The sequence below is a fragment of the Trichomycterus rosablanca genome, chromosome 22, assembly GCF_030014385.1.
Source record: "Trichomycterus rosablanca isolate fTriRos1 chromosome 22, fTriRos1.hap1, whole genome shotgun sequence".
In the NCBI taxonomy this organism is placed as follows: Eukaryota; Metazoa; Chordata; class Actinopteri; order Siluriformes; family Trichomycteridae; genus Trichomycterus; species Trichomycterus rosablanca.
This window is the reverse complement of record NC_086009.1, coordinates 16,637,647-16,664,057: the sequence shown is the minus strand read 5'-3', so window position 1 is coordinate 16,664,057 and position 26,411 is coordinate 16,637,647. Positions and strand designations below refer to the sequence as shown.

At 40.2% G+C, this 26,411-nt stretch overlaps 1 protein-coding gene across 1 annotated transcript; it reads right to left on the bottom strand.

Moving 5' to 3' along the window:
* Positions 1–1,999: 1,999 nt before the first annotated feature.
* tbc1d16 (TBC1 domain family, member 16) lies at positions 2,000–26,411 on the bottom strand. Its single transcript, XM_063018786.1, has 12 exons — positions 26,340–26,411; positions 22,523–22,726; positions 21,297–21,708; positions 12,763–12,954; positions 11,413–11,560; positions 11,162–11,326; positions 10,412–10,560; positions 4,772–4,906; positions 4,481–4,667; positions 3,880–4,059; positions 2,943–3,089; positions 2,000–2,758 (listed from the first exon to the last, which is right to left on the bottom strand). The coding sequence occupies exons 2-12, from the start codon at positions 22,695–22,697 to the stop codon at positions 2,498–2,500; spliced, it is 2,151 nt and encodes a 716-aa protein (XP_062874856.1). The 5' UTR covers positions 22,698–22,726; positions 26,340–26,411; the 3' UTR covers positions 2,000–2,497.

Sequence of the window (26,411 nt, the reverse complement as noted above, 5' to 3'; positions counted from 1 at the left end):
TAAGCTGAGCTTAGTGTGTTATATATTAACACTCATTATTTAGTAAATACCAATAATAATAATTTGTGGCATGACAGATTTTTTTAGGTGTTTTTACATATATAAATGTATTATTTTCATACTATCTTAAAATTTTTTAAGTATAATATTTTAAAGCACAATAAGTAATATTTTAACCCTGATTCATGTGCATAATGACCACACAATGCATAAAATAAAAATAAATAAATACAAATAATAATTAAATGAAATGTTACTAAATATTTTATAATAGTGAATGAAAAAAAAGTTCAGCTTAGTGTGTTATGTAATAACGCTCATTATTTATTAAAAAATAAATAAATACATTCTCGGTTAACAGCTTTGTCTGGTTCAGGAACGTCAATTACAGTAATTTCAATCTGTGACGTCTTCCAATATCCACTAGACAGGAGAACATAACCGAAGCATTATCATGCTGAAACACGGCAAAAATTAGGAACAGACAATTCATATTTCTCCGACAATTCAAGTAAACATCTCAATTTGCTCCAGAGTTTAAATGGTGTGTGCTTTACACCAGGCTTGGAGACCAGTTATATAATCTGCATTGTGTTCTGTTGTGTAGTTGCTCTGCTATAAAACCCCAATCCATAAATCTCCAAGGACAAATTATTTATGTTATTATGCATTATTATTATCTTTATTACTCAGCAGGCTGGTTCTGTCCGCTTGGGTCACCCACTGCTCCGTAGATGAGCTGTTGTTTCTCACTGATGTTTCCACTTTACTATAAGATCAGGTCAAATTTGGACAAAAGGACAAAAAAATGGGGGGAAAAAAGGTGACATCTATTACTTCTCCCTCCTGAACAATCACACTTTGTAGACAAACATTGGCAGTGTACTTGTATTACACATTGTATTGTTTAATTTTACCCAGCATTCCACACTGGATGTGACATTACCGCCTAAACTAGGTTGGTCATACACTTTTGCTTTAGTGCATATGATCTCAATTTGATCTTTCAATGATTTCCAAGCCATTTGTACATCTTCACTACCTTGCCCATCTCCCATTGATCACTGGATATTTGAGAAAGCAGGCCAAACGCCTAATGGTTAAAAAAGGGTGTGTAATGCACTGCATTTACAAAGCACGCGGAGAGACCGCGCCGGGCTCCCGCAGAATAATGTTACCTTTTAACAGCAATTTGCGGCTTGCTGCTCTCCTGTCTGCTCCGAAATGGGCTCTGGGGAATCTTTAAGTCATGGGCCATCTTCAGCCCACTAACTCTGCTATCTAGGAGGAACAAGCCAATAGCCGAGCTCTCTTCCTTCCATCTAGCGGCTTAACGTCTCCAGATTAAGCAATTATAGACAAAGTCCCACTTGGGTTCAGACTGGAGCTCTTGTCTCCCCTGTGGTGTTGAAAGGCATTATGAGAAGGATTAAGGCCTTCTGCCACGGTCGTGAATTTAACACGAGGCGTCACATATACTGTTCATTCACTCGGCTAGTATAAAGGACTGGACCGGTACCTTGTTTTTTTATTAGCTGATTGGGGTTCTTAATCATTATAATACTTTGGTTTACTACTACAATAATACATGGATTACTACTATCTAACCTAAGCTTGGTAGACAGAAACAGAACCCTACTGAACGTCTTTGGAATGAACCGAAACATCAACTGAGGCTTTTATTTACTTTTTTGGCATTTAGCAGATGCTTCTATCCAAAGCGAGTTGCAGTACTATGACAGTATACAGTCTGAGCAATTGAGGGTCTTGCTTAAGAGCCCAACAGTAGCAACCTGGAAGTGGTGGGGCTTGAACCAGTGACCTTTTGATTACTAGTCCAGCGACTAGTAATTGGAGATTGACCAATAAACATTCTGAGTAGTTAAGTGTGTGTGTGTTACTAGATTCAGTGTTAAACTAAGACAAAAAATATAGTTTAATTTTATCGAGTTACCCATGTAAAGTTTGGCCCATGTAAACATGTGACAGTACAGATTGATAAGGCTGTATTGAGTTTTATTACTGTAGCAGTATTCAACAATATATTTAATTCACTTGCTATAGTTCCCTTACACACAACACACATATGAATGCTAACGCACATGCATACAGTATAAAAAAAAATAAAGAAATACTTTGTGATTTGTCTTTGTGATTTGCAGACATTCCTACTCTTTGATTGCATTTAAAAAGTTATTAGTGAATTATGGATCACATTTTGTTTTCCTGTACTTATGTGCATTTTTACTAGTTGCCAGTTCCTTCATAATAAATCCCTTCATTCAATAAATGGATCATCAAGTCATGTCCACTTGTGTGAAAAAAAAATCCTTCCTTTAACTGCTGATATGGCTACAGTGTCATTTTAAATACAGGTTTTTGGATTAGGCAGTGATTCATATCAAACTGGACTTTACGTATCCCTTTAATCCCTACGCACAGTTCATCCTTGTACCTGATGATACCTCCGGATCACTCAAACACAGTCGAGCTGGAGTCAGGACTGCTTGCGAAAGTTAAAGATGTCGTGTCTTTTGGAGCCTCGCTTTCTCTCGTCGGTCTGGCCGAGCGAGAGTTCATGATGTGGGCCGCCCGTGCCTCCGTAGGGGCAACCCTGCGAGTCCGGATGCTCTCCGGAACATTCTATGGTCGGGATGTAGCGGCTGTCCCACATCCCGGGCCCGCACAGCTTGCACAGGTCGTGCAGACTGCAAGGGATCCTGGGAAGCAGGCGGAATTGATAAAGTAGACTCCGCGCCTGGGAAAAGGACAAAAATGAGAGCGCTAGTGTATTTATAGGTGATGATTTGCTAATAGAATCAGTTAAAAACAATAAAGCATGCGGTCAGAATCGGACAAGTATTGAGACATTAACACTGGTCAGCATCACCTCCATTAATTCACATAACAGCAGGCCAAATGCAGAATTTTGTAGACAGTACCTTTCTAAGCACCAGTTCTCCGTTCATGTGCATGGAGAGGTTACTAAAGTGTAGCAGCATCTGATCTGTTTCTAGCTGTTGCTCTGTGACATCGTCACCATAGAGCACGATGATAGCCACGCAGAGAAAGAGATGAAAGTAGTCCGTCTGAAACACACACAAACACACACGCACACTCATTAAAGTACATTAAACAAACACAGAGCTCCAATCGAAACGTACGAGTGCGGGAGACGAAGTGCTCGCTCTCTGGCGCCACCTGATTATTATTATGTCAATATATGCTAATGCTATTCTGCGTTACACTAACAATTAGCATCTCATCTTCATTAGCGGTTCAGCTGTGATGGCTGCGAAACTAACAGTGATGCTCTCAGACACCCATATGCTTATCGACAGACGTCTCATCACTCGTACTTACATGATCAATGAGCTTTTTGGACGTCCCATTTCAAAACCCAGTGGTGTTAAAATAGTTAGCTCTATTTAGCTATACCAGCAGCCACTCATCTGAGAAGGCTTCTCACAAGACTTTGAATATCTGTATGTCTGTGGGAATTTGTGCCTATTCAGTCAAAAGAGCATTTGTACGGCTGGGCGCTGGATCCAGTTCACTTTGCGCAACGGGGTACAGTCATGCTGGAACAGGAAAGAGCCTTCCCTAAACTGTTGCCGCAAAGCCATAAGCATATCATTTTCTTTATATAATTGATTTGTCACATCTGTTAGCAATCGTCCCTAATACCAACATCAGTGCCGAGTCATACAAATACTCTTTTGACTGAATGGGCACAAATTCCCACAGACATACAGCCATTCAGCCAGTCTTATTAAAAGCCTTTCAGAAGAGTGGTTGTTACAGCTAAATAGAGGTCACTATTTCAATACCATTTGATTACAATGTCTATATCAGGACACAGGGTTTCGCGGGCGGTACCTGATAATGAGCCCAGCACGCCTCCCACATGCGCAGCGCTTCAGTGTCTGGGAACTCGCGCTTGAAGCATAGCAAGACCCAGCGATGACAGAAGAGCAGCTGAAGGCCGTCCTCACCCAGACGTTTCAGGTGCTGGTGAAACCGCGGCAGCATCAAGCGCAACAGTTCCCGTAAATACATCTGAACACGGAGAGAGATAGAGAGAGAGAGAGAGAGAGAGAGAGAGAGAGAGAGAGAGAGAGAGAGTTTTACTTCTGCTGACTCTTACAATTACGCACAGTGGTCTAAAAAAGTATTTTCCCCCTTTTCTGATTGTCTCAGTCATTGCATATGTTATAACTTCCTTTATATAACTGATTTATTACACCTGTAAGCAATTGCTGTAGATGTAACAAATTCTTTAAAAAATAGAAGGGGTGTCTTTTGTACATATAATGAAGGTCCAAATAGTGAAATGATTTTAACTCATTCAGTGTAAGAAATATGCAGAAGGCATCCATAAAGGAGGATTTTTTTACCAATCTGGCAGAATTTGCACTACCAATCACAAATTAAAACCCAAACATCACCACCAATCAAGTTAAGAGCAGAAGTAGTTTACCAGCTGCTGCTCCATATCCTCGTCTCTGGGGGAGCTGATGAAGATGGTGTTCTCCATCAAACCCACGAAGCACCAGAAAGTGTCACTCTCATCCTGAATCTCCGTTAGCAGAGGAGCCACCAGGTCAGACATGCCCTGGCAGTAGCCCATCTCCGGGTTATAGACTGCATAGTTTAACAGAATCCGTCTGGAGATGAGAGAGAAAGAATCTATTCACCAAAAAGCTTCAGAATTACTGCCATCCAATGTAGAGAGAAATCAAATGAATTAATAAAAGTTGCAGTATCGAACCTCATGATCTCCACATTAGGGTTGTTCTCTCCTCTAAAGAACATGTTGCTTCTGTCAGTCCTCACGACGTCCTTATCCACCGTGAACTGAACCTTCCTCCAGAACTCACTGTGCTCCTCAGGACTCATGGACAACCTAAAGACAGCAAAAGACAGGAGAAGATTATTCAACACATTTCTCGAACTAATTATCCCACTTCATTAGCAGCAAAGTAATTATTGTTTTATTTTTGATACATATGTACATTAGTTTTAACATTAAACATTTTTACATTAGTTTAACATTCAAATGTTACATAAGTTTTAACATTAAAATTTTACATAAGTTTTAAAATAAAAATTTTTACATTAGTTTTAACATTAAAATTGTACATTAGTTTTAACATAGTTTAACATTTTTTACATTAGTTTTAACATGTAAAATTTTATATGAGTTTTAACATTAATTAATGTTAGAACTAATGTAAAAAAAACTAAAGTCCAAATAGAGTTTCACTGCATTATTCCACGTGATGAAGTGTAAATAAATTCTTACAAATGATGTCAGCTCACATCACAATAAATCAGATCTACAACACAATAAGTCTGCAAAATGTCAAGAGTCTGAAAAGTTTCTAAATAATAAGTAATGTAAGCTTAATTTACCATTTATTTATACTCAATAACTTTCTTTTATAAATATCAACTTTTTTGGTTTAACTGAAGTCTAAACTATTAACCACTCATTTTTACACTGAGCTCTCTGGTCGACAGGCGGGAACACTTAAACCTGTTTTGTTCTGTTTCATTCTGTAATTTATTAACATCACATAGGGACGAATAAACTGTTTTGGCGTTCTGCCAGCGTCAATTGGTGAGGTGTCGGAAAACCTTCAAGCCAAAGGCCTGAACGCTCACCAAACAGGTGGGATTTAATTAACACTGTTTGTTTTGCATGAAGCAACACCAGACCTGATGCAACTTCACACAACTGTTTCAGAGCCAGTGTTTGTGCAAACTATTCCCCCGGCAGCACTCACCCCACCTTCTCACTCGGATTTTTATATCTCTCTCACTTATCCACCACTCTCTGCTATACTTTTCTCAGGACAATTACACACACACACCTACACACACACTTGTGTGTGTAAGTCTATTCTTGGGATTACAAGCTGGATCCTGCGCTGTGGGGACCTGTATTTCTAGAAGCTTTAGGATCAAATGAATTTTGCTCTAAAAAAACTGGTCACTTTAAATGAGAGAAAATGCATTAATACAGCACTGTGACATTTTCCCACATTCTGGGGACAATTTCTGGTAGACCAAACTTGTCAGGACAAGCACACACAACTTTTCTGGTATTTCTACAATGTAGGTACTTGTGAACAAGTAGGGACAAATTTCACAAACAATTGGGATGCTGCTGTAATGTGTATTTATAAGATAAGATAGTTGATTAAGTCACACTGCTCACTGCTATATTTTTCTCAGGAAAATTACACACACACACACACACACACACACCTACACACACACTTGTGTAAGTAACTATTCTGGGGACTACAAGCTGGATCCTGAGCTGTGGGGACCTGTATTTCTAAAAGCTCTAGGAGCAAATGAACTCATGTTTCATGTTACACCTGAATACAAGAAAAGCAATGTGACATTTTCCCACATTCTGGGGACAATTTCTGGCAGACCAAACTTGTCCGGACCAGCAGATACACACAACTTTATGGTGTTTCTACACTGTAACATTTGGGATGCTGCTATGAAGCGTATCTGTAAGATAAGAAAATTGTCACACCACTTACTGCTATACTTTTCTCAGAACAATCACACACACCTACACACACACTTGTGTGCGTCTATTCTGGGGACTACAAGCCGGATTCTGCACTGTGTACCAAGAAGCTTTAAAAGAAAATGAATTCATATTTTTTTTGTTTTAACCGAAGCTGTGAAACCAGTGATCACTAAGTAAAAGACAAGCAATGTGACATTTTCCCACATTCTGGGGACAGTTTCTGGTAGACCAAAATTGTCAACATTGACATTTCTACAGTGTAGGTACAAACAGGGGAATTTCACAAACAGATGTTGTTATAAACCATATCATAGAGAAGAAAACTACTACTACTCACACACTACTCACTGCTATACTGTTCTCAGATCACACACTCACACACACACACACACACACAATCGGACTACAGTATGTACATTTTTGGGTCTGGGTGCATCATTTTCCTTTCAAAGTACATAATTAATGTGTGTTATTCTACATAATATGTTTTATATTTTATTATATTATATAAATTATATTTTTGCGGGGTTTGTTTAGTATGTCAGGTCTTGTGACACCCGAACAATCATGAAAATGTGGTAATAAAATGATGGTTCTTTGTGTGTATTCTTTTAATAATATTTCATAACTGCTTGATCGTGGGAAGTTCAGAGTAGGGCTGGGCGATTTTGCCCAAAAAAAAAATCTCGATTATTTTAAAATTATAACCGATTGTCGATTACGATTTGGATTTTTTTTGTTCTTGTATAATGCAATTGAAATAAGACTCAGATTACTTTTTTTTGCATTGTAAATTAAAATGACTGCAGAAGTGCAAAAATAGTACCACCACCACCTATAATTATCCTTTTAAGGATCAAAAAATTTATAACAATAACGATCACAATAATTAAAAACAAAATGGAAATCTGAATTATCTATATGCTTTATAAGAATAGCTCACAAACAACTCTTTTTTTTTTTTTTTAATAATGTGCAGCAAAACCTTACATTAGGAAAAGGACTAAAAAAAAGTTCTTTACAGGTTTCTTAAAAGAAACACGAGTCTGTGCTGTGCTGTTTCCACCACCGAGTGAGTCTGTATCAGTATCTATACTGGGGGAGGGGGGGTGAAGTAATCACTCAGCTCAGCTTTGATTTTGTCCTCTTGTGATTGGGGGGTGGATGGAGGGGGCACGTTCTGCTTCTAACTATATAGACTACAACTCCCATGTTTCCACGGACCGTCACATGTCCCCGGTCAGCCAATCCGCGCCGGAGTTTTGATTCAGTTCAGCGGTGTTCGATTCAGTGAATCTTAATTAAACTCTTTTGTTTGTGTCTCGTTTTACCGATCGTGTTTGCGCTCCTTATTTCTGAATCTAACCGTTACCGTGTATAACCCTTGTTGTCTTCCGTTTACTGTTTTAGTTTATCCACTGGTTTTGGACTCTGACCTGGTTTTGTACACTGTTTTTGCCTTTTTATATTAAACTTTCCCTGATTTATATTCCGCGAGCGTCTGGTCAGTTTCTGCCTCGTGTCATGTTGGTATTTTAGTAAAAATATAAAGTATGTAAACAATCGCGATTGTCACATTCTAACATCGGGTGAAAACGTTCATTCTGATTAACCGAATTAATCGTGAAAATCGCCCAGCCCTAGTTCAGAGCCCACCCAAAAACACGACTGGCAGGGCAGAGATAAAACACTCTGGATGGGGCACTATTTTAATCACATGACACCACACTTACACCTTGAGGAAATTTAGATTAGCGACTATGCTGGTATGTTTTAAGAGATGGAAGAAAAGCAGACAAGTCACATGGATGGACACATTGATTTTGACAGGTTTTGAAATAAAGGACGCAATCATTTTACATTCTACATGTTAAAGCCTGGATATCATCATAGTCCCAAAAAATAAAAAAATAAAAAAATGCTGATATGTAATGTGCAACCTGGCTGATGTTTCCAGATGATTCTGGCACAACTCCATCCAAAAGTTATGATTAATGAGCTGACACAATAAGTGTAGCACACACTGCTACACTGCCGTGCCTGGTGTGCAATCGGTCATTCAAATGCTTCAATTTCTGCCCCAACCTGCCAATACTGCAGCTGCAAAGCCCAGATGTGCTCCTCATCAGGGAGCAGAATGCATAATGTGAGCACTGCTCAGTCAGATATTGATGGATTCATAATATTACAAGCTAATCAATAAAGCCTAGCAACCCTAAGATTATTCATATATTTGTATATTTATATAAAAAAACAACAGCTACTCCAACTCTAATTAAAACGATAACATATATACACGTTTCGTAGACGACTGACCCCCCCTACCCCAAATATATAATGCCAGCCCTATTAACCGACCTAAATCGAGTCTTTTTTTACATGTAGTTGAAGGGCACATGATGCCTTAATCTGTTATGACATGCCCGGTTCCTCAGGGACACATTAATTCACCCGCTGCACGTATCAGCACACATGTTTATTGATCGGGGCGGTCCAGACCACACCGTCTCCGTTAGTCACATCCACTGAGATTTACACAGGGTACAGAGGGTGTTAGGACAGCCTGCGACACGATTCTGTAATGCACGTCTTTAACACGTATAGCATAACGATCAGAGGTGCTGTCAGGTGGTTCCAAGTCTGTAAATGACTACAGATGCTCCTCTAGATACGATCTGTCGACTAGCATCGTTGTGGTTATAGTGTGGTTATTATGATATTTGTTATACAATATATAGAGAATTTCATTAAAACGTAGGTTACACATCAGGATTTTTTTTTTACTTAAAACAATAATTGTTTTAATAATTATTGTAAACTGCTGTTATTATCATGAAGCTTCCCCAATATTCACAAAACTATATTAAATGTATGATGTTAAAATATTAGGAAATTTGACAAAATACTGATTACTGTTCCGAGACGAGACTAGGCTTAGGTTAGGCTACCGTAGTACTGTCTTTGATTCATGATATTTTCAGCTTACAATGAGGTTATCAGAAAAAAAACCATTTTAAATGAAGGAGCACTTGTATTTGGGAATACGCCATCTGGATTACTTTACACGGTTATCAATAATAAAAAGCTTCAAGAATAATATACTAACAAAAATAGAAATACAGTTTACAGATTTTTTTCATGCATTTTACCCCCTTTTCCCAATTTAGCATAACTAATCCGCTGCTGGGGACCCCAATGGCCCAGTTTACAGATATTTTAGGTTATAGTTGGAACCCATGCCCATTTTTAAACAGTGGGACAAGTACAGGTATAATCATAGATTTAGGTACAGATAATAGAGTCATGTCCTTACCACCAACCAGGAAAACTTAAATAAAATAAAAATAAATTTAATTTAATAAGTGTGTCGGTACAATCACAACCCTCTTGGAATACCGGCTGTTTCTATTAATTTGTGCTGCTTTAAGGAATTAAACAAACTGGTCTCCAGTTATAAACCTTCTGCTGGGGTTGCCAGGCTTCACTCGTACCAATACCTAACATTATACCTATAACACTGATCCTTCTTTTATTTTTAGCATCATCAGAGGTTTCATTAGATGAGGTTCTGAATGACATAAAGGGTTATTTATTCTAAAAAATGTAACTCACAAGATGCTAAAGGAACTCGACAATATGTTTTGCTAGCTTGACAAATGGGTCACCTGACCATGAGCTGCACTGCATTTTATAAAGGATATTACCACATGAGCATATTAACACTACACACAGACAGCCATACGTCAACAATGTCCAGAAGTACCATCAACCTCTCTTGGTTTAACTTCACCTGGAACCATTGCTGTGTTTAAGTGTTATTCGGTTTAGTTTGTGAGCTTTTGTAGGCATACCCACCTCCTCTGCTGGATCTCTTGGTATTCGGCACGTTTTTGGATCCTCCAGGCCTCGCGTTCCTCTGAGGTCGAGTCGTAGCTGTAGTAGTGTAACAGAAAAGGCCACACCTCCCCGCGTATAGATGGGTCGATTCCCCCGAAGAAGATAACCTAAGAGAATAATTTCATTTAAAATTTAATGTACTAGCCCAGAGCTACTCATTACAGTACCTGTGTGAGTCTAAAATAGGTATAAAAACGACGCCAAGACACAATAAGCTGGAGAGTGTTAAGTCTCATGATCTTAATTCTGAACCTGCCCCAACAAGTCATGAAGTCGATTAAGACACGGTTATTAGAAACTGTCAAGTGATGACAAATAATTACAGAGCATGATAGTGTAATATGATAGTGTAATATATATAATTGAGATAATAAATCTGACTGACTTCTAAAAAAATTAAGTCTTTTTTGAGAGTAGGTGCCACATAGCAACATGGGTCTTAAGGACCTGGTTTGATCCTGACCTTTTATGATTGTCTGGAAAGGACTGGTTTCCTTGTGTTCACATTTTTGTATGTTTCAAATGTTTGATTCCAGTATTAAAAACTCATTTCATTTATATTTTCTGCATGTAGCAGATGCTTTTATCCAAAGCGACTTACAGTACAGTAACAGGGCCCAAAACTTGGGGCTTCAACCAGCGAACTTGCTTTGCTTTGTTATTGTAGTATCGCTGGATATTTTGGATATTCAAATGACCTCATCTCACCTTCCTGAGCTTGTACTCCTCCTCCACCTGACCGTTGTGGTTAAGGTGGCGAAGCCAGGAATTAACGTCCAGTCTGCGGTAGAGCCGTTCCTCGGGGTGGGTCTCTGTGGAAGGAAGAGTGGGCCTGCGGATGGAGAACTGCATACACGACTTCTCGTCCGTCACCTGAGCCGCAAACGAGAAAGCGGAAGAGGTTCGAGATCCGATGAGGTGGCTTCGTGCTTAACGCCGTTCGTGTTACATCTACTCACCTGGTCCTTCATCTGCGTCTCGCGGCAGCACTTCCACTGCTGAAAGACTTCGGCCAGTTTGTCCAGGCCGGCGTGGTGGAAGTGCAGGATCTTGTACTGACTCTCTCGACTTGCGATAACCAGCTGACCACTCGTGCACGCCTCATCACTGCACACGACACATTGCACGGTCGACTGATTAATGTTAAGCACTAGGACTGGAAACTGGGTTTCTGGGTTTGAATTTCAGCTGTGCTATCAGCCGGTTGGGTGTCTGCACAGACCTTGCATAATGTCCGAACAGGGGTGGCTGACACAATTAGGAATTGGAATAGTGTAGACTGACAAGGTTTTAAAGCCCTCTGAACCAGTATTATCAAAAACAAGTCTTGCTGCCATGTTTTACCCATAAAAAGCACAAAGGCTAAATGTGCTACAATTAAAGATGGAATGTGGAGCCTTAAGTTAAAGTGATTAAAAGTGATCATTGCCATTAGACTGTCGTAAGCCATGGAATATGGACTGCACAAGCCAGGTGTTGACAAGGTGACGGCAGGTGTCACCAGCATACCCAGCGTTAGCATGTCACAGCTGTTGCGTACATAAATATTTTGCTCTCGCATTACAAATCCACAGGGACCAACATGGTAAATCATATCAGTGGTAAAAATCCTGAAATTCCTCAGGAGGACAGAGATCAAGCAGAAAATGAATTCATTTTAATTATTTACTGCTTAATATTAACATGTTGGTATCATGGCACAACAGGCAGTGTGGGAGCCACACCCTCAGGCACAGCTGATTACGCCTAAACGCCTGGCCGGGTGGACAGCACTGCTATGATTCAAACGCAGCAACCACACAGGTGGGCTTCACCCAACTGACCCATGATAAAACGGCATAAATTGTAAAGTAGAAAAGTATATGATTGGCACCCTGTCTAGAGTGTATACCCACCTTGTGCCCTGTATTTCTGGCTGGCACTGAACCCAACTGGGTCGCTATGAATCAATTAGTAAAGAATGTAAAGAACCCTTGTACACATTCTGTAAGGGACTGTCTGTAAAATACTAATCACCAACATTAATTCTATATTCATAGAGGGTCTTATATTCATTACTGGATCTTGTGCCAGCCACAAACACTGGGCACAGGACAGGAATACACCCTGGACATGAATGTTCTTGGGGGTGCTAGTAAACCAGAGCATTCTGAAGAAACCCTGACAGACACAAAAACTCCTCATGGATGGACTGACAGGACTGAACCTAGTCTTCCCAAAACTTTGTTGCTATGGCAACCACTCCGCCAACTCTACTTACTTAATGAGGGACTGTTTAGTGGTGCGGTCGCGTCTCTATATAATCCCACCTGAAGAAGAGACGCAGTGACCTCATGTGACCCAGGTCCACCCTGAACACCCCACACAGCTGCTCCAGAGCCAGAACCTTCTGATACTCCTCCCATCGTCCACCCTGCGACTGGCTGCTTTCCGAGAGGGCGTGGCTGTCCAGGCTGGACGCGGAGCTGGCCGAGTGGGTCATGGACTCGTCACACATTTCTCTGAAAGAGAGACAGTAATCACATACTTGTGAATTAGTTGAAATAAGCAAGAGGACAGAACACTTCACTGCCCTTCCTGATGCAACCCTCTTTATTTTTTCTCCAGGCATGGGACCAGCACTTAGAGCGCACTGAGGAGTCCACCTCCCATTGTCTAGGCTGTTAAGCCACCCCTATACTGTCGGTTAACAAAATCATTTACATTTATTTATTAGCTAAAGCCTTATTTAAATTTAGAGTGATCTGAGAGCTGATTTGAGACTCATCTTCAGTAAGCATGTGGCAGGTTTTTTTAAAAGTAAGTAAGTTATGCACTTTTCCTGTTTAAATCATGAATTATGAAGACGTTTTATGCCAGTACAGAGTCTGGCTGCATGTTAAACACTGCATAATGTTATTTTTTACAGAAATGATTTAAAATTGTTGCATCATGTCACATTATAACAGCAAAACTAGCTTATTGAGTTATAATAACAGCATTAATGCTGCCAGGAAAAGCTCTAATATCTGTCTAAAGACTAGACAGTTAATCATTTTTATTGGTTTAATTTGGTTAAGATCTTTTTAGGCAAAAGACTGATTTTACAATGTTAGCTCATATTCTACTTTCCATTCCACCTTAAGAGCAGTCAGCATGATTCTGTCAGTTTAATAAGCTGATTAATGACATAAAATGCCTATTTATTTTTTTCCACCAAAAGTGAACCAATTTACGCTGCATTTAAGTGTTTAGATACACTACATGGTCAAAAACAAGTGGACACCTATTTAGAGAGGTAGATGGACACCCCATTTCCAAACCATAATCATTATTATACAAGTGGCCCCCTTATTGCAGCTATACAAGTGTCCACAAGTACTAATAATGATGTCAGGGCTCCGTGCAGGCCATTGGGGTTTCTCCAGACCCTACTCACCAAACGGGGGTAGTGGTCATGTAGTGTACCTTAAATATGGGGAGGTTTAGGGCTACAATTGAAATGTAAAATCTTAATACAGTAGAGATTAATCTGTTCCACAGCTGGGTCTGCAGTAAGACACATGGGGCCTGCAAAGTGTGTGTGTGTGTGTGTGTGTGTGTGGAGGAGACAAAGAATTAGAAGAATGTGGGGAAGTTACTATGAGACACAAATCAGCCCGTCTGCCAACTAGTTTCCCCTGTCGTCTGTGCCTCTCCTGCCATCTCTCACAGCCTGCTTATTTTTCCCAGAGCCGTAACCCGAGCCGCGGGACCCCTCGCTCTGTCTAACCGAGCATGTCAAACAGGCCAAATGCACCTCCAGACACGTCTGTGACACGGGACCTGATTGGTAGGCCGGGGTATAATGTGGGCAGTGTTTAGGGGGAGATTTGGAGCACAAACTGAAACACTGTACACAGAGCCATAGTGTATTACAGTCATTACTTAGAGGTGTAAATAGATAAAAACACACTAGCACACCAGAGCTAACACCTCGAACTCACAGGTTTGAATCTCGTTTTTTAGGAGTGTTTTGCCGGAGGAGATTCTTTATGACTGCTGCTATTACGACCTCTGCTGGCTGGTCGATGGCATGTGTGACTCTCTGTAGTACTAGTATAGTACTAGAATATTATTAGTAATCTATTATATATATATTACAATAATAATTAATAACACAATAGTAGAATATAATAACATAATACATTTTCTGAAGGTTTTTTCTGATTTATTTAGAAATTTTTGTGGCTGAAACACATAAATTCAAAATTTAGAAGGTGTCCAAATACTTTTGTTCATATAGTGTATTGAACCCTTAATTGTCTTTTTCTTGTTGGGTTTTGAGAAAAAAAAAAATAAATAGAAAAATTGACTTTTGGAACCAGAGCCAGTAAAAATAAAGCAATTAAGATAGGTTAAGATAGTGGACTAGTGATCAGAAGGTTGTTGGTTCAAGCACCATTACCATTAAGTTGGCCCTTAACCCTTAATTGCTTGCACCTTGCAGCTCACAGGAGTTAAAGCATCTGCTGCTAACATCTTGGTTCCAGATACCACAGCACACCTTCAAGGGTCTAGTGGAGTCCATGCCTCGACGGGTCAGGGCCGTTTTGCAAGCAAAAGGAGGACTAAGACAATATTAGGAAGGTGGTCATAATGTTATGCCTCATCAGTATATATGGGGTCAGGGTGCAGTGTCAGCCCCTGGAGCCAAAGGGATTAAAGGCCTTGCTCAAGGGACCATCAGTGGTTGCATGACATAGCTGGGATTTGAACTCTCAACCATATGGTTGATAGCCCAAAGCTCTACCCACTAGGTTACCACTGTCCCATGTAATGTAAGTCACATTGTAAATGTAAACGTATACTAGTTTAAAGCTATGACATCACTATTTCCACTCAATCGTCATGGTCACATCTTAACTTGTGTTCTGTACCAATTCCAGTTATTTTCCTGTCATCATATGGTTTGTTTAATGCAGTCCATCACTGATTGTTTTGCTGGCAACATCAACATCCCCACGGCTGATCGAATCCAGTCCCCGTCCTTCTGAATCCAGATTCCTGGATGTCAACAGGCAAGCCGTCCACGGTCTCCGAGCTCCCCGCTGAAACGAAGGCTCTCGGAGGGACGGTACCTTCCATCGCACGCAGCTTCAAATCTCAAGCCCATCAGTCTCCCGAGGTTACGAGTACGAAGAGTCACAGACTCGGAATTAAGACATCGCATAAACATCGCAAGTACAAAAACACGGCTTTAATTACAGGCTGGTATAATGACACTAGGCTCGGACGTCTGTTTTTACACAAGCTCTGCTGTTTCACTTTCATTGAACCTTACTTTTACTTCCCAGCCTCTAATAATTCCACACACACACACACACACACACACACACACACACACACACACACAGTAAAGGATTCCAAGTGACATGTTTCCAGTTTCCAGCTCTTTTAATGCCGTCCATTAAATACAGAGCCGCTTCCAGAGGGTTCGGGAAGCTGGGACATTCCTCATTTCTTTAATCCTCAGATCTGACACTAAGCCCAGCAATACAGCCAGAGGAAGAGAGAGGCCAATCAAAGGCCAGGGAGACAGATGATCCAACAATACAATTATTCAGAGAGAGATGGAGGGGGGGGATTGACCCATTATCAAATTCACGTGTTTTAGCCACAGCAATTGCTAGAATAATTTTTGTGATTAATTATTATTATATAATAATATAAAGGCTGCAGGGATGCAATTACATGCCTCTGGTTTAGCAGCAACAGTTTAAGGAAGGCCCTTTCCTGTTACAGTATAACTATCCCTGTGCACAAAGCAAGGTCCATAAAGACATTAAGGAGAGCTTGGTTTAAAGAACCCTCCTATTGGACCTTATTGGACCTTAACTCCAGTAAACACCTTTGGAATAAACTTTTATTTTTATGCTTTTTCCATCCTTTTTCTCCAAATTTAGCATAGCCAATCCGCTGCTGGGGACCCCGATGGCATCCAAAGAGGGTGTATATTAGCCCGACACACACTCCGACGTGTGCACAGTCCACCAATCCCTTTTTATTTACCCATACTTCGGTGGATTTGCACATGCAATTGGCTTCACGTACTGAGAGCCACGCCCTGATCTCTGCGCTCCTCCACTTTCTGTACAGGAGCCCTGGGTAACCAAGGTCCTTACATAGCGTTTATAACTCCACCCCTTAGTCCGGTCTTTCCCACCCAGCAGACTGGAGGCCAATTTTGTCTGATGCAGACATTCGCCAAATGGCCTGATAGAGGTCTACAGCAATTATCCAGTTGCGCCAACCATTTGACTAAAAGGACACAAATTCCCATAGACGTAATTCAAATTCTTGTGAGAAGCCTTCTCATAATACAGGCTCTTATTATAGCTGAAAAGATCACATAGATGACACTATGTTTTAATACCATTTGTTTTTGGGAGGACAGTGGTAGCCTAGTGGGTAGAGCTTTGGGCTATCAATCAGAAGGTTGAAAGTTCGAATCCCAACTCTGCCATGCTGCCACTATTGGGCTTTTGAGCAAGGCCCTTAACCCTCCCTGCACCAGGGGCGCCGTACAATGGCTGACCCTGCGCTCTGACCCCAGCTTCATTATATTTTGAAATGGGATAGTGAGGTGTCCAAATACTTTTGGCCATATACCATATTTAGGGAAGGTCCACCCCACCCTCAGATATTTGGCCGTGTAACTTAATAACCCGTCGCACCACTTTTAGCAGCAATGACTGCAACAAAACACTTTCTATAATTCGATATTAGTCTTTCACATGGTTTGTGGAGGGATTTGAAGCGTCTGTTCTCTGCACAAGCGCTTTTAATCAGACACGCCGCTACCGTATTGAGTTCAGGCATTAAGTGCTCGCTTCAGTTCTCGCCACATTAACGCTATTGAACCCGAGGCAGGACCTTCAAAACCTTCGATTCGACTTGGATGAGAGTTTGCTTTTGTTCTGCTGCATAAGCCAATTACGTCTCAGCTTCAGCTTATGGACTTATATTATCCTCAGAAAAACTATGATAGACAAAAAATTATCATACACAGCAAAGTGCCCATTTCCCAAACATTTTTGGTATCTCACCATGTCTAAAGAACCTTAATATTTATTTGGAGATAGTGGTTTTGTTCTTGCTACACTTCCATGAATTCCAATTGTTAGGTATTTAGGGATCATCCTGATCAGCAAACCTGACTTTTTTGGCACAGTTATACACAGGATGCCCCTCCTGATGCAACCCAATTTACCATTCAAAAGGGAAGTCATAGGACCCAGATAACCAGGTGTTATATGGGTGGTGGACAATTCTGAGCACTGAAGTGACACAAACATTGTAATGACATGGTAGTGTGTTTTTATTGTATGAGTGCATAGGTGCAGCAGTGTTGTTGGGAATTCTAAACAGCTCAATATCAATGCTGTGCTTTGACCAAAAATAAATAAATAAAAAAGGTGACAACATCTTGTTATCAGAAAGTGTCCACTAATAAAATAATAGAAATGATTTACACCTACAATAAGTGCTAACATGGTATGTGCACCTAATAAAGAGGTCATTAAGTGATATAATACACAAAACATTATTATATAAAACATAAATAGTGTATTTTTGTTTACACTGAAATGAATTCATGTTAATCCATTATTTTACTCCCATTTCAAAACCTGTATGTAATCACAACCAAGCTTAAGAACTTCTCTGACTCCATCACACAAAAGGTCCTCAAACAAGGTGCTTGAGGTGAAGGTTTTGGAACAAGTATCATCATATGTTGGGATTCCCCTAAGGATAATTGTAATGGAAAGTCAACAAGGGTGTGTTAAGATAGAACTGGAAAGCAGCCCTGGACTCATGAGTCACTGGCTGTTGGAATATCTGAGTGAAAAAACAGAGTGAATCCTGCTGTAGGGTCTCACTGGAGCAGAGAGCTGAGTCTGCCAAAACATCCAGCAGTTTATCACCTCAGCTTAGTGGAGGATGTGCAAATAATCCTGACCTGGAAAATCCATCTTTTCATTTATGTCGCCCTCATGTGGACGATTAAAGGCATTACAAACCAAAAACCCCATACAATAGTACCTAAATAAGGTGGCATGTGTCATGATGTCTGTCCCACGTGTGGATAGAATTTAAAATGGATCAGTTTTTGTATACAATCTGTTAATATTGTAAATAAATGCAAACTGTGTATAATTTTTTACAAGGTTATGAATTGCATAATTGAGCATCTCAACCAAATAAAACTTGTATTTCTATGCATTCTGTAAATATTATTATACAAAAAAAGGTGAATCCCAGATTTTTAGTCCCTGGTTTATCAGAAAGATTGTATTGCTTGTTTGTACAAACATCTTTTGAGTAATGTCAGTAGACTCAATCAATTTCTATTAAAAAATTTTCAAAAAATGGTCAAATTAAGTACAGTAAGAGTAAAATTACATTTACATTTTCAGCATTGAGCAGATGCTTTTATCCAAAGTGACTTACAGTGCTGTCACAGCATACTGTCTAAGCAATTGAGGGTTAAGGGCCTTGCTCAAAGGTCCAACAGTGACAACCTGGCAGTAGTGGGGCTTGAACCAGTGACCTGTTTGATTACTAGTCCAGTACCTTAACCACTAGGCTACAACTGCCATACAAATAAGGGTTTCACTAATTTTATTTTTACTATTTAATACACTTTTGCTGCATATATCTACTAAACAGCACTTTTTTGTGAATTCTGCAAATACTGCGTCAGAAATAAAAAGCTTTCTACAGCATTTTGGTTTAGACATTTAATGTTTTTAAATTAAGCGACTATTTTAAAATTAAATAAGCCTTTTTTTTCCAAAACATGTTCACTATAGAACATTTTGCACCAGAACAGAAATATTTGCACTATAAATGTTGATATGTTTGGTGTTAATTGATTAGTTCATTAAAGTGCCCAAAAAACTTAAGACCATGAGATAAACAACATTCTTGAGATAGACCATGAGATAAACAACATTCTTGAGATAGACCATGAGATAAACAATGAGATAAACAACATTCATGTTTATGAGATAGACCATGAGATAAATAACATTCATCTGTGCCATGATAAACATTGTTGGTACCTTCTTTATTTTATATTAAGAGAGATAAAACGTTTACAGGTAATGTTTTTAATACTGAGTAAAAGAAAGAGGAGCAATAACGCAAAGCTAAGTTGTTTATAAGTAAAGACGAGTCCAGGTAGCACGTGTCATTCCGCTGCTTAACCGCTAGATGGCACCAACGGTTCAGTTCCACATTTTGTCAGTGTTCTAGCGTGATCTGTTGGTAAAGCGGTGGTGCGTCTCATGTTCGCTTAACCACGTGCTACATGAAACAACATTAAAGCACGTGAACTTCGTATTTTGGTCAAAGTTTATTCAAGTAGTTTTAAGCTTTTTTTAAAGTTTTTACTCAAACGATAGCTCGAACCACAGCTCATAGCTCGGCGGTCAAGGTACTGGACTAGTATAATGTTGCTGGTTCAAACCACAACATCACCAGGCTGCCACTGTTGGCCCCCTGAGCAAGGCCCTTAATGCCAAGTTCACACTACATGACTTTCCGAGTCGTCATGTCGCTGTACAGTTCACACTACACGACTGGATCTCGTGTAGTAATCGGGGCTCTTTCAAGTCGGTGTATATTTCACACTACACGACTGATCGGCGATAGAGAGTTTCACACTACACCATCTATCACCAACTGGAATCGCAGGCGAGCTTCTCTGCTCTCCCAAACTACGTTTTGTCACGAAAACAAACACGACCAAAAATGCATATCAACAAGTAGCGAGTTAATAATAATTTTGTTGCAATGCAATGTTGGTGTTATGTTTTGTAGAGAACGATCAAGTCAGAAACACTGTAAAGCGTGTGTGTGCCAATGTATTCTGATATAAACTATATTATGCCCCTGTCCCACCTTTTCCCCTCATCCCGTATCTTCCCCGTTCTCATTGGCTGTTTGACATGGCACTTATTGCCAGTCGGGCAACTCAGATTCAGATATCTGACATGCTAGAAATCTCTAGAAATCTTCACACAGAGATTGAGAGCTGAGTTTCGATCACCGAGCGAACGCCGAGTTGCTCCCGAGCCGGCAAATCTAGCGCCGACCAGTCGCTGAGCGAAAATCAGGGCAAAAATTGTGAAGTGTGAACTAGGCATAATCCTCAGTTGCTTTAAATGTATTCAGTCATAGTTGCATTCATTATTCAGTCCAAGTCACTTTGAATTTAAAGAATGCCTTAAATGTAAATGCAATTTAATATCACAAGGACAGTATATTCTCACCACATACAGGATAATAAACGGTGCAGACAGGAGGTCAGTGCAGCGTGTACATTACGGTCCAGAGCATGTCAGAAATGTAATATAGCACCAACATGCTGAGTAACACGAACCCTGCTGAGCTGCCATGAATTATGAATAAGTGCTGTACAGCTACTGTTACTGTGTGCACTGCTGTCCTGACCTGCTCCAGCACACAGAAAACAGACTACTATAACCCTATAACTACTATAAGCCATAGCCTAGTGCTTAAGTTACTGGACTAGTAATCAGAAGGTCGCTGGTTCAAGCTCAATGGTTGTCAGGTTGCTGCTGTTGGGCCCTTGAGCAAAGCACTTAACCCTCAATTGCTCAGACTGTCTACTGGAACTGAAATGTAAGTCACTTTAGATAAAGGTGTCTGCTAAATGCCAAAAATGTAAATGTAAAACACCTGAACACAATAATATAAAGGGGCATCCACATACCATTAGCCACAGTGTACATACAAATATATAACATGGTCCATAGGGCTACATAATGAAGTAAAGTCAATTCACTCTGCTCACCTGCTCTCACTGTCCAGGAAGACAGAGCTGGTACTCTCGGCCAGGGCCTCGCTAACAGGCGACAGACAGAACGGCGAAGAGAAGGTGTCCGAGTCGGAGCCCAGCGTGCTGTCGCGGCTCACCTCATCGGCGGACAGCTCACACGACCCCTCGTCGCCCTCCTCCTGATTCTGCAGGGCTGCCTCCTGTGCCTCCTCTTCATCCTCGTCCTCCTCTGGTGCGGGTGGCGGGGGGCGAGTCTGTGCCGGACGGGCACGTCTGCGCCGAGGGTTGCGTCGCACGGGCGAGCTCTCGGGGGTGATGTAACGCAGGGCCTCTTCATCCTGCCTCTGGATGCGTGAGTTCGGCACCCAGGTGAGGATGAGCGTGGAGCCCAGGGTCTCATCCTTCTCCAGGTGGACACACAGGTATCCTGTAGAGTCGGGCATAGATACAGTCAACGGAACATGCCGGAATAGAATTATATATATATGCCCCTGCCCCACACATTTAGACCTTCTCCCCCGGGTTTTCCCTCATTCTGTATATTGTGTTCTCATTGGCTGTAGCTCGACTTCACACTCACTGCCAGTCACAACCTGATCGCAACACTTTTCACACTTGAGGATTTTGAGTCACCAACCAATATTAAGTAGATATCTGATAGATCCAGTCGTTGAACAGTTCACACGTAGCACGTAGCGAATAAGGGGTGAGAGGCGAACGCAGATTTGCCTCCAAGCTGGCACATCTAACTGCGACCTGTCGGCGAATGAAAATCAGGCAGAAATCGTGTAGTGTGGGCTCAGGAACAAGTTCTCCAGTTTAGTTCCAGACACATCATCAGAATTATTAAAGCAAACTAGAAGCACCTGAACACTATTCAGAGTATTCTAGGTAAATGGCAAGTCTATCCATCAAAATCAAACCCAGAACACAATAGTGTGCAAAAAAGTCAAGAGATATTCTTAGAAAATGCACAAATATATCAAAAAACCCTTTAAAACACTTCTTCCAATTCAAAGTTCTTCAATCATTTACTGACAGTAAATAAACAGTTGCAAAAATCATTTATATTCCAAGACTGTTTAATCACTATAAACTCAGTCAACATTCATATCATTAACAAACCCACAAAAACCAATAAAGCCTAAACCAATAAAGGCAAGATTCCAGTTATTTGGAGGGGGTTAGGGTTCATGCAGCTTCTGAGAAAGGGTTTTCCTGATCTCACGAAGTACCAGTACCTGGGTGATGCTCGGGCAGGCCGGGCAGGGGCTCGGCTGGGTGCACGCACACGTTGTTTTTGGAGAAAATGATCTCTCCGTCCTGCAGAGGGCGTGACCCTACCGACCCTACATTAAAGGTCAAGAGGTCAGAGGCTTTGGATGAAGCACGGCGCAGGAGTCGACCGAATGACATCTCCGATCCCTGAATACTGCTCCCATCCTCTGAGAAAGACAAGCAAAGCAAAAGTGGGGATTATAGAACAGCATGCAAAGTTCCTGCATGAACAGGGTGTTGCAGAAGTCCTGCATTAACTGTTCAGGTTCAAATCTTACCAATATTACTTGATTATGCTACAATAAAAACTAACAGAACCACACATTCAGATGTTTTATGCTTTAGCATTAAGTCTAGATTTGGTAAAAATGAGAGTAAAAAATACAATTCTGAAGTAAACAATATTTGAGATGGTGATAATGTGGTCTTTGGAACTTGGTCTTTGTGCCAGGTCTCTGATCCTGTACTAACAGTAGGTCAATCTGGAATGCATATGCAGTCACTCCTTGAACAAACATTTTAAAGTTTGCAGATGCAAATACACTCATACCTGAACATGTAAAGTTCACAAAGAGTGTAATGTCAGCCATTAAAACCATTAGCACAAATGCCCCCCCAAATGCCTCCAAAATTAAAATGCAATACATGATGTAGCATTAACACTCGATTGTCCTTTTTATCTCCAGCCTCAGACAGCGATTTTTGCATGTGACAAACTTCCTCTTATCAAAAGTGTAAGCGTATTTGACCGGATTTAGGCAAAATCACCATCTTTAATCAAATGCTGACTTCCATCTGCTCTTCCTCTGTTTTGTTTATCTGTCCTGATTAGCTTAGCCTCTGCGTTTCCTCCACTGAGCGACTAAGAAAAGCTAATCGACACTGAATGCTCTCTGTACTGCAACTCAGATCAGTTTACTAAGCTAATGATTATCTTCAACTTTATTGACCGAGGTAGTATCTCAGTCAATAAATATATGTGGCGTCATGGTGGGATCTTAGAAAGATCTGTAATATAACATGAAGTAACACAGCTGACTTCTTAAGATTTAAACATGAACTGTGGTCCAAAGATTCCTCCACTGAAATTGCTTGCATAGTTTAAAAGATAAAAGGATCCATCATGGGGTCTGTCTGAAACCTAGTGATCTCTCTACATACTCATCAGTTGTAAATCTTGTGACGGCTCATTCTAATAAGCAAAGTCAAACCAGCTCTATTATATATGGGCACAGAAAAGTCACCAGCTATTGTCAAACATGACCACTACTGGCTGCTGACAGATAATGTGTGATGTAAGAAGCATTAGCATCCTCGTGACAGACAGTGGCCTGCTGACTTTTTGAAGTTAGAAAACAACTTTACCAGGACGTGTTGCTACGTACTTGTAGTTAAATAGTAATAGCGCTACAGTGTGCTGTAAATCCTTGTTATTATGTAGTAAATACCAACCACAAGTCATAGGATGGGGAAGAAAAATCAGGTGATTCTCAAAAAAGAGGCAAAAAGTCCTAAAGTCAGCTGGTGAACAGAAAAAGCGGAACTTTATAGACACAACAAGCTACAAAACACTGAGAAGTTTTTCTGCACCTGTTAAAAGGATATACAATATATGGTCAAAGGTATGTAGACACCCAACCATGAGCATGTTAAACAGCCCATACTAAAAAATTTTGGAGTGAAAACGTGAACGTAAAGACATGACCTGTGAATTAATGTTCTAATTCATTCCAAAAGCAGTAAACTGGGTTGACGTTAGGGCCCTGTGCAGGCCACTGGAGGTCCTCCACACACATGCTGGAGCAGCAAAGGCCAACAAAGTTGTAGACATTTACTTTGGATAATTAAGTTCATATCATTTATACAGATGTATAAATGGATCTAAAACACCTGAAAATTATAATTGGGAACAGTGTCCACAAACACTGGCCATATTGCGTTTGTCATGGCTATTTTGAAAGTTCATTAATTTTTCATTTTTTTTCTTCATGTTACTGAATGATTGGAAAACACATTTTTCATTTTGGTCTTTTTCTTCGACCACTGTAATCAAAACATTTGGTCCTTAAGGAGAGTGACTATGTATCCACGTGTGCAAAGTTGAAGTACTGATGTATTGCTCTCTCCAGAGAGGGGATGCGCATTACCACAGGTGTGCAAAATTTGGCAGAGCATCCCTTTTAAGCAACATGTTGCTGCGCTGAGGGTGTTGAATTTTTGCCGAGTCAGATTTCGACACAGCATCGGATTTCTCTCTTATTTGTGCTGATATGTGAGAGATCTGTAGCTGAGGTTATAATTAAAAATACTTAATGAATGAATGAGATTTTGTGTGAGAGATCTGTAGCTCAGTTTATAATTAAAAAAAAATAATAATAATGAATGAAACAAAGCTTTTGTACATGAAATTAACAGCATTTATTAAACAATTACTTTTTCATTTACTCCTGTGTGTTTAATTAACATCCATAGTTACTAAGAAGATTCTAAACATCAATATACATCAACTAATACACTTATCGGCAAATTATTCCAAAAACTGTTTTCTCCATCTAACATCTTTCATGTTTGAGTAAATTTAAAGCTGCGCAAGTGTCTGAAATATGTTAGTCCAGCTGAACTTGCTTTATTATAAATTAACATACTGACCTTCTGTGTGTAGTAGATGCCCTACAGATGCTATAGTGCCGTTGTGGCAAGGGTCACAATTTAGCTGCTTTTACGTTAAGAATTAAATAGTAACACATTTAGAATACAACATATTCAATCTTGTGTAGCCTAAAGTAATTTGTATTTGTGTGAGGTATAATAAATTTGTTTATAGGTGTATGCTTTTTATTATAGCCAGGTTTTTAAATATTTTCTTAGCACAGAGGAACATGTCAGAGTTCTTGTCCATGTTAAAAAAAAATTACAGTATAGATTCAGTAGATGCACAACGTTCTAAATAATTAGAATACAATAGAATGTCTTTATTACACATATACAGGTGTACAGTACAACAAAATTCATTCTTCACATATCACAGCTTGTTTGGAAGCTGGGGTCAGAGCACAGGGTCAGACATTGTACACCGCCCCTGAAGCAGAGAGGGTTAAGGGCCTTACTCAAGGGCCCAACAGTGGCTGCATGGCCACATGGGATTCGAACTTTCAACCTTATCAGTTGACAGCCCACAGCCTTACCTACTAGGCTAACACTGTCCTGTGCAATTCATTAAAACCTGCCAAATGATATCAGACAACCTCAGGACATGGGTTCTGATCATTTCAAAAGTGCACTGGGGTGAATGGTCATGGTAAAGCAGGTGACTTTTTCTGCATAACTGTCTTGAATAGCAACTAATGAGAAGTGTATGATGCATGTCAGTCATCTTTAAAAAACTATACCATCTAGTGTTTAGAGTACAAAAGAGATAAAGGATATAATGACATTATTAATTGTAATTCCACTCCTGCAGCTGCAACCAAGGTATCTGTTCTCATCCTATCCGCCTTTCAAACCTGGATACAGAATGCAGGATGGAGGTCGTTCATGCTAGGCCTAAACTGACCATGCTCTACAGATCAGATACGATTTTATAGCAGTTTAAACCCAAACACACACACACACTGTGATCTCTACCTACAGTGCCCGCTATTAAAGCCCAGCATCATTACTCACTAACACCGCCCAGGTTTACTGTAATAAACGGGGATCAGCACTGACGGTCTCCGTATGGGACACGCTCGCATTCAAACAGCCAAAAACAACCTAAAACATTCAGTGTACAAGTCTTACCTTTAATCCCCCTGGATATAGTCACCGCCCGACCATCTCACTGTGTGATCTGGGTAGTAAATTAAATTGTTT

Coding starts and splice junctions, on each gene's coding strand:
- tbc1d16 (XM_063018786.1), bottom strand. CDS start 22,697: ATGTCATTCGGTCGACTCCTGCGCCGTGCTTCATCCAAAGCCTCTGAC. Junction 21,709..22,522: donor CCTGCCCGAGCATCACCCAG/GTACTGGTACTT, acceptor CCGACTCTACAG/GATACCTGTGTGTCCACCTG. Junction 11,327..11,412: donor AGACGCAGATGAAGGACCAG/GTGAGTAGATGT, acceptor TTTGCGGCTCAG/GTGACGGACGAGAAGTCGTG.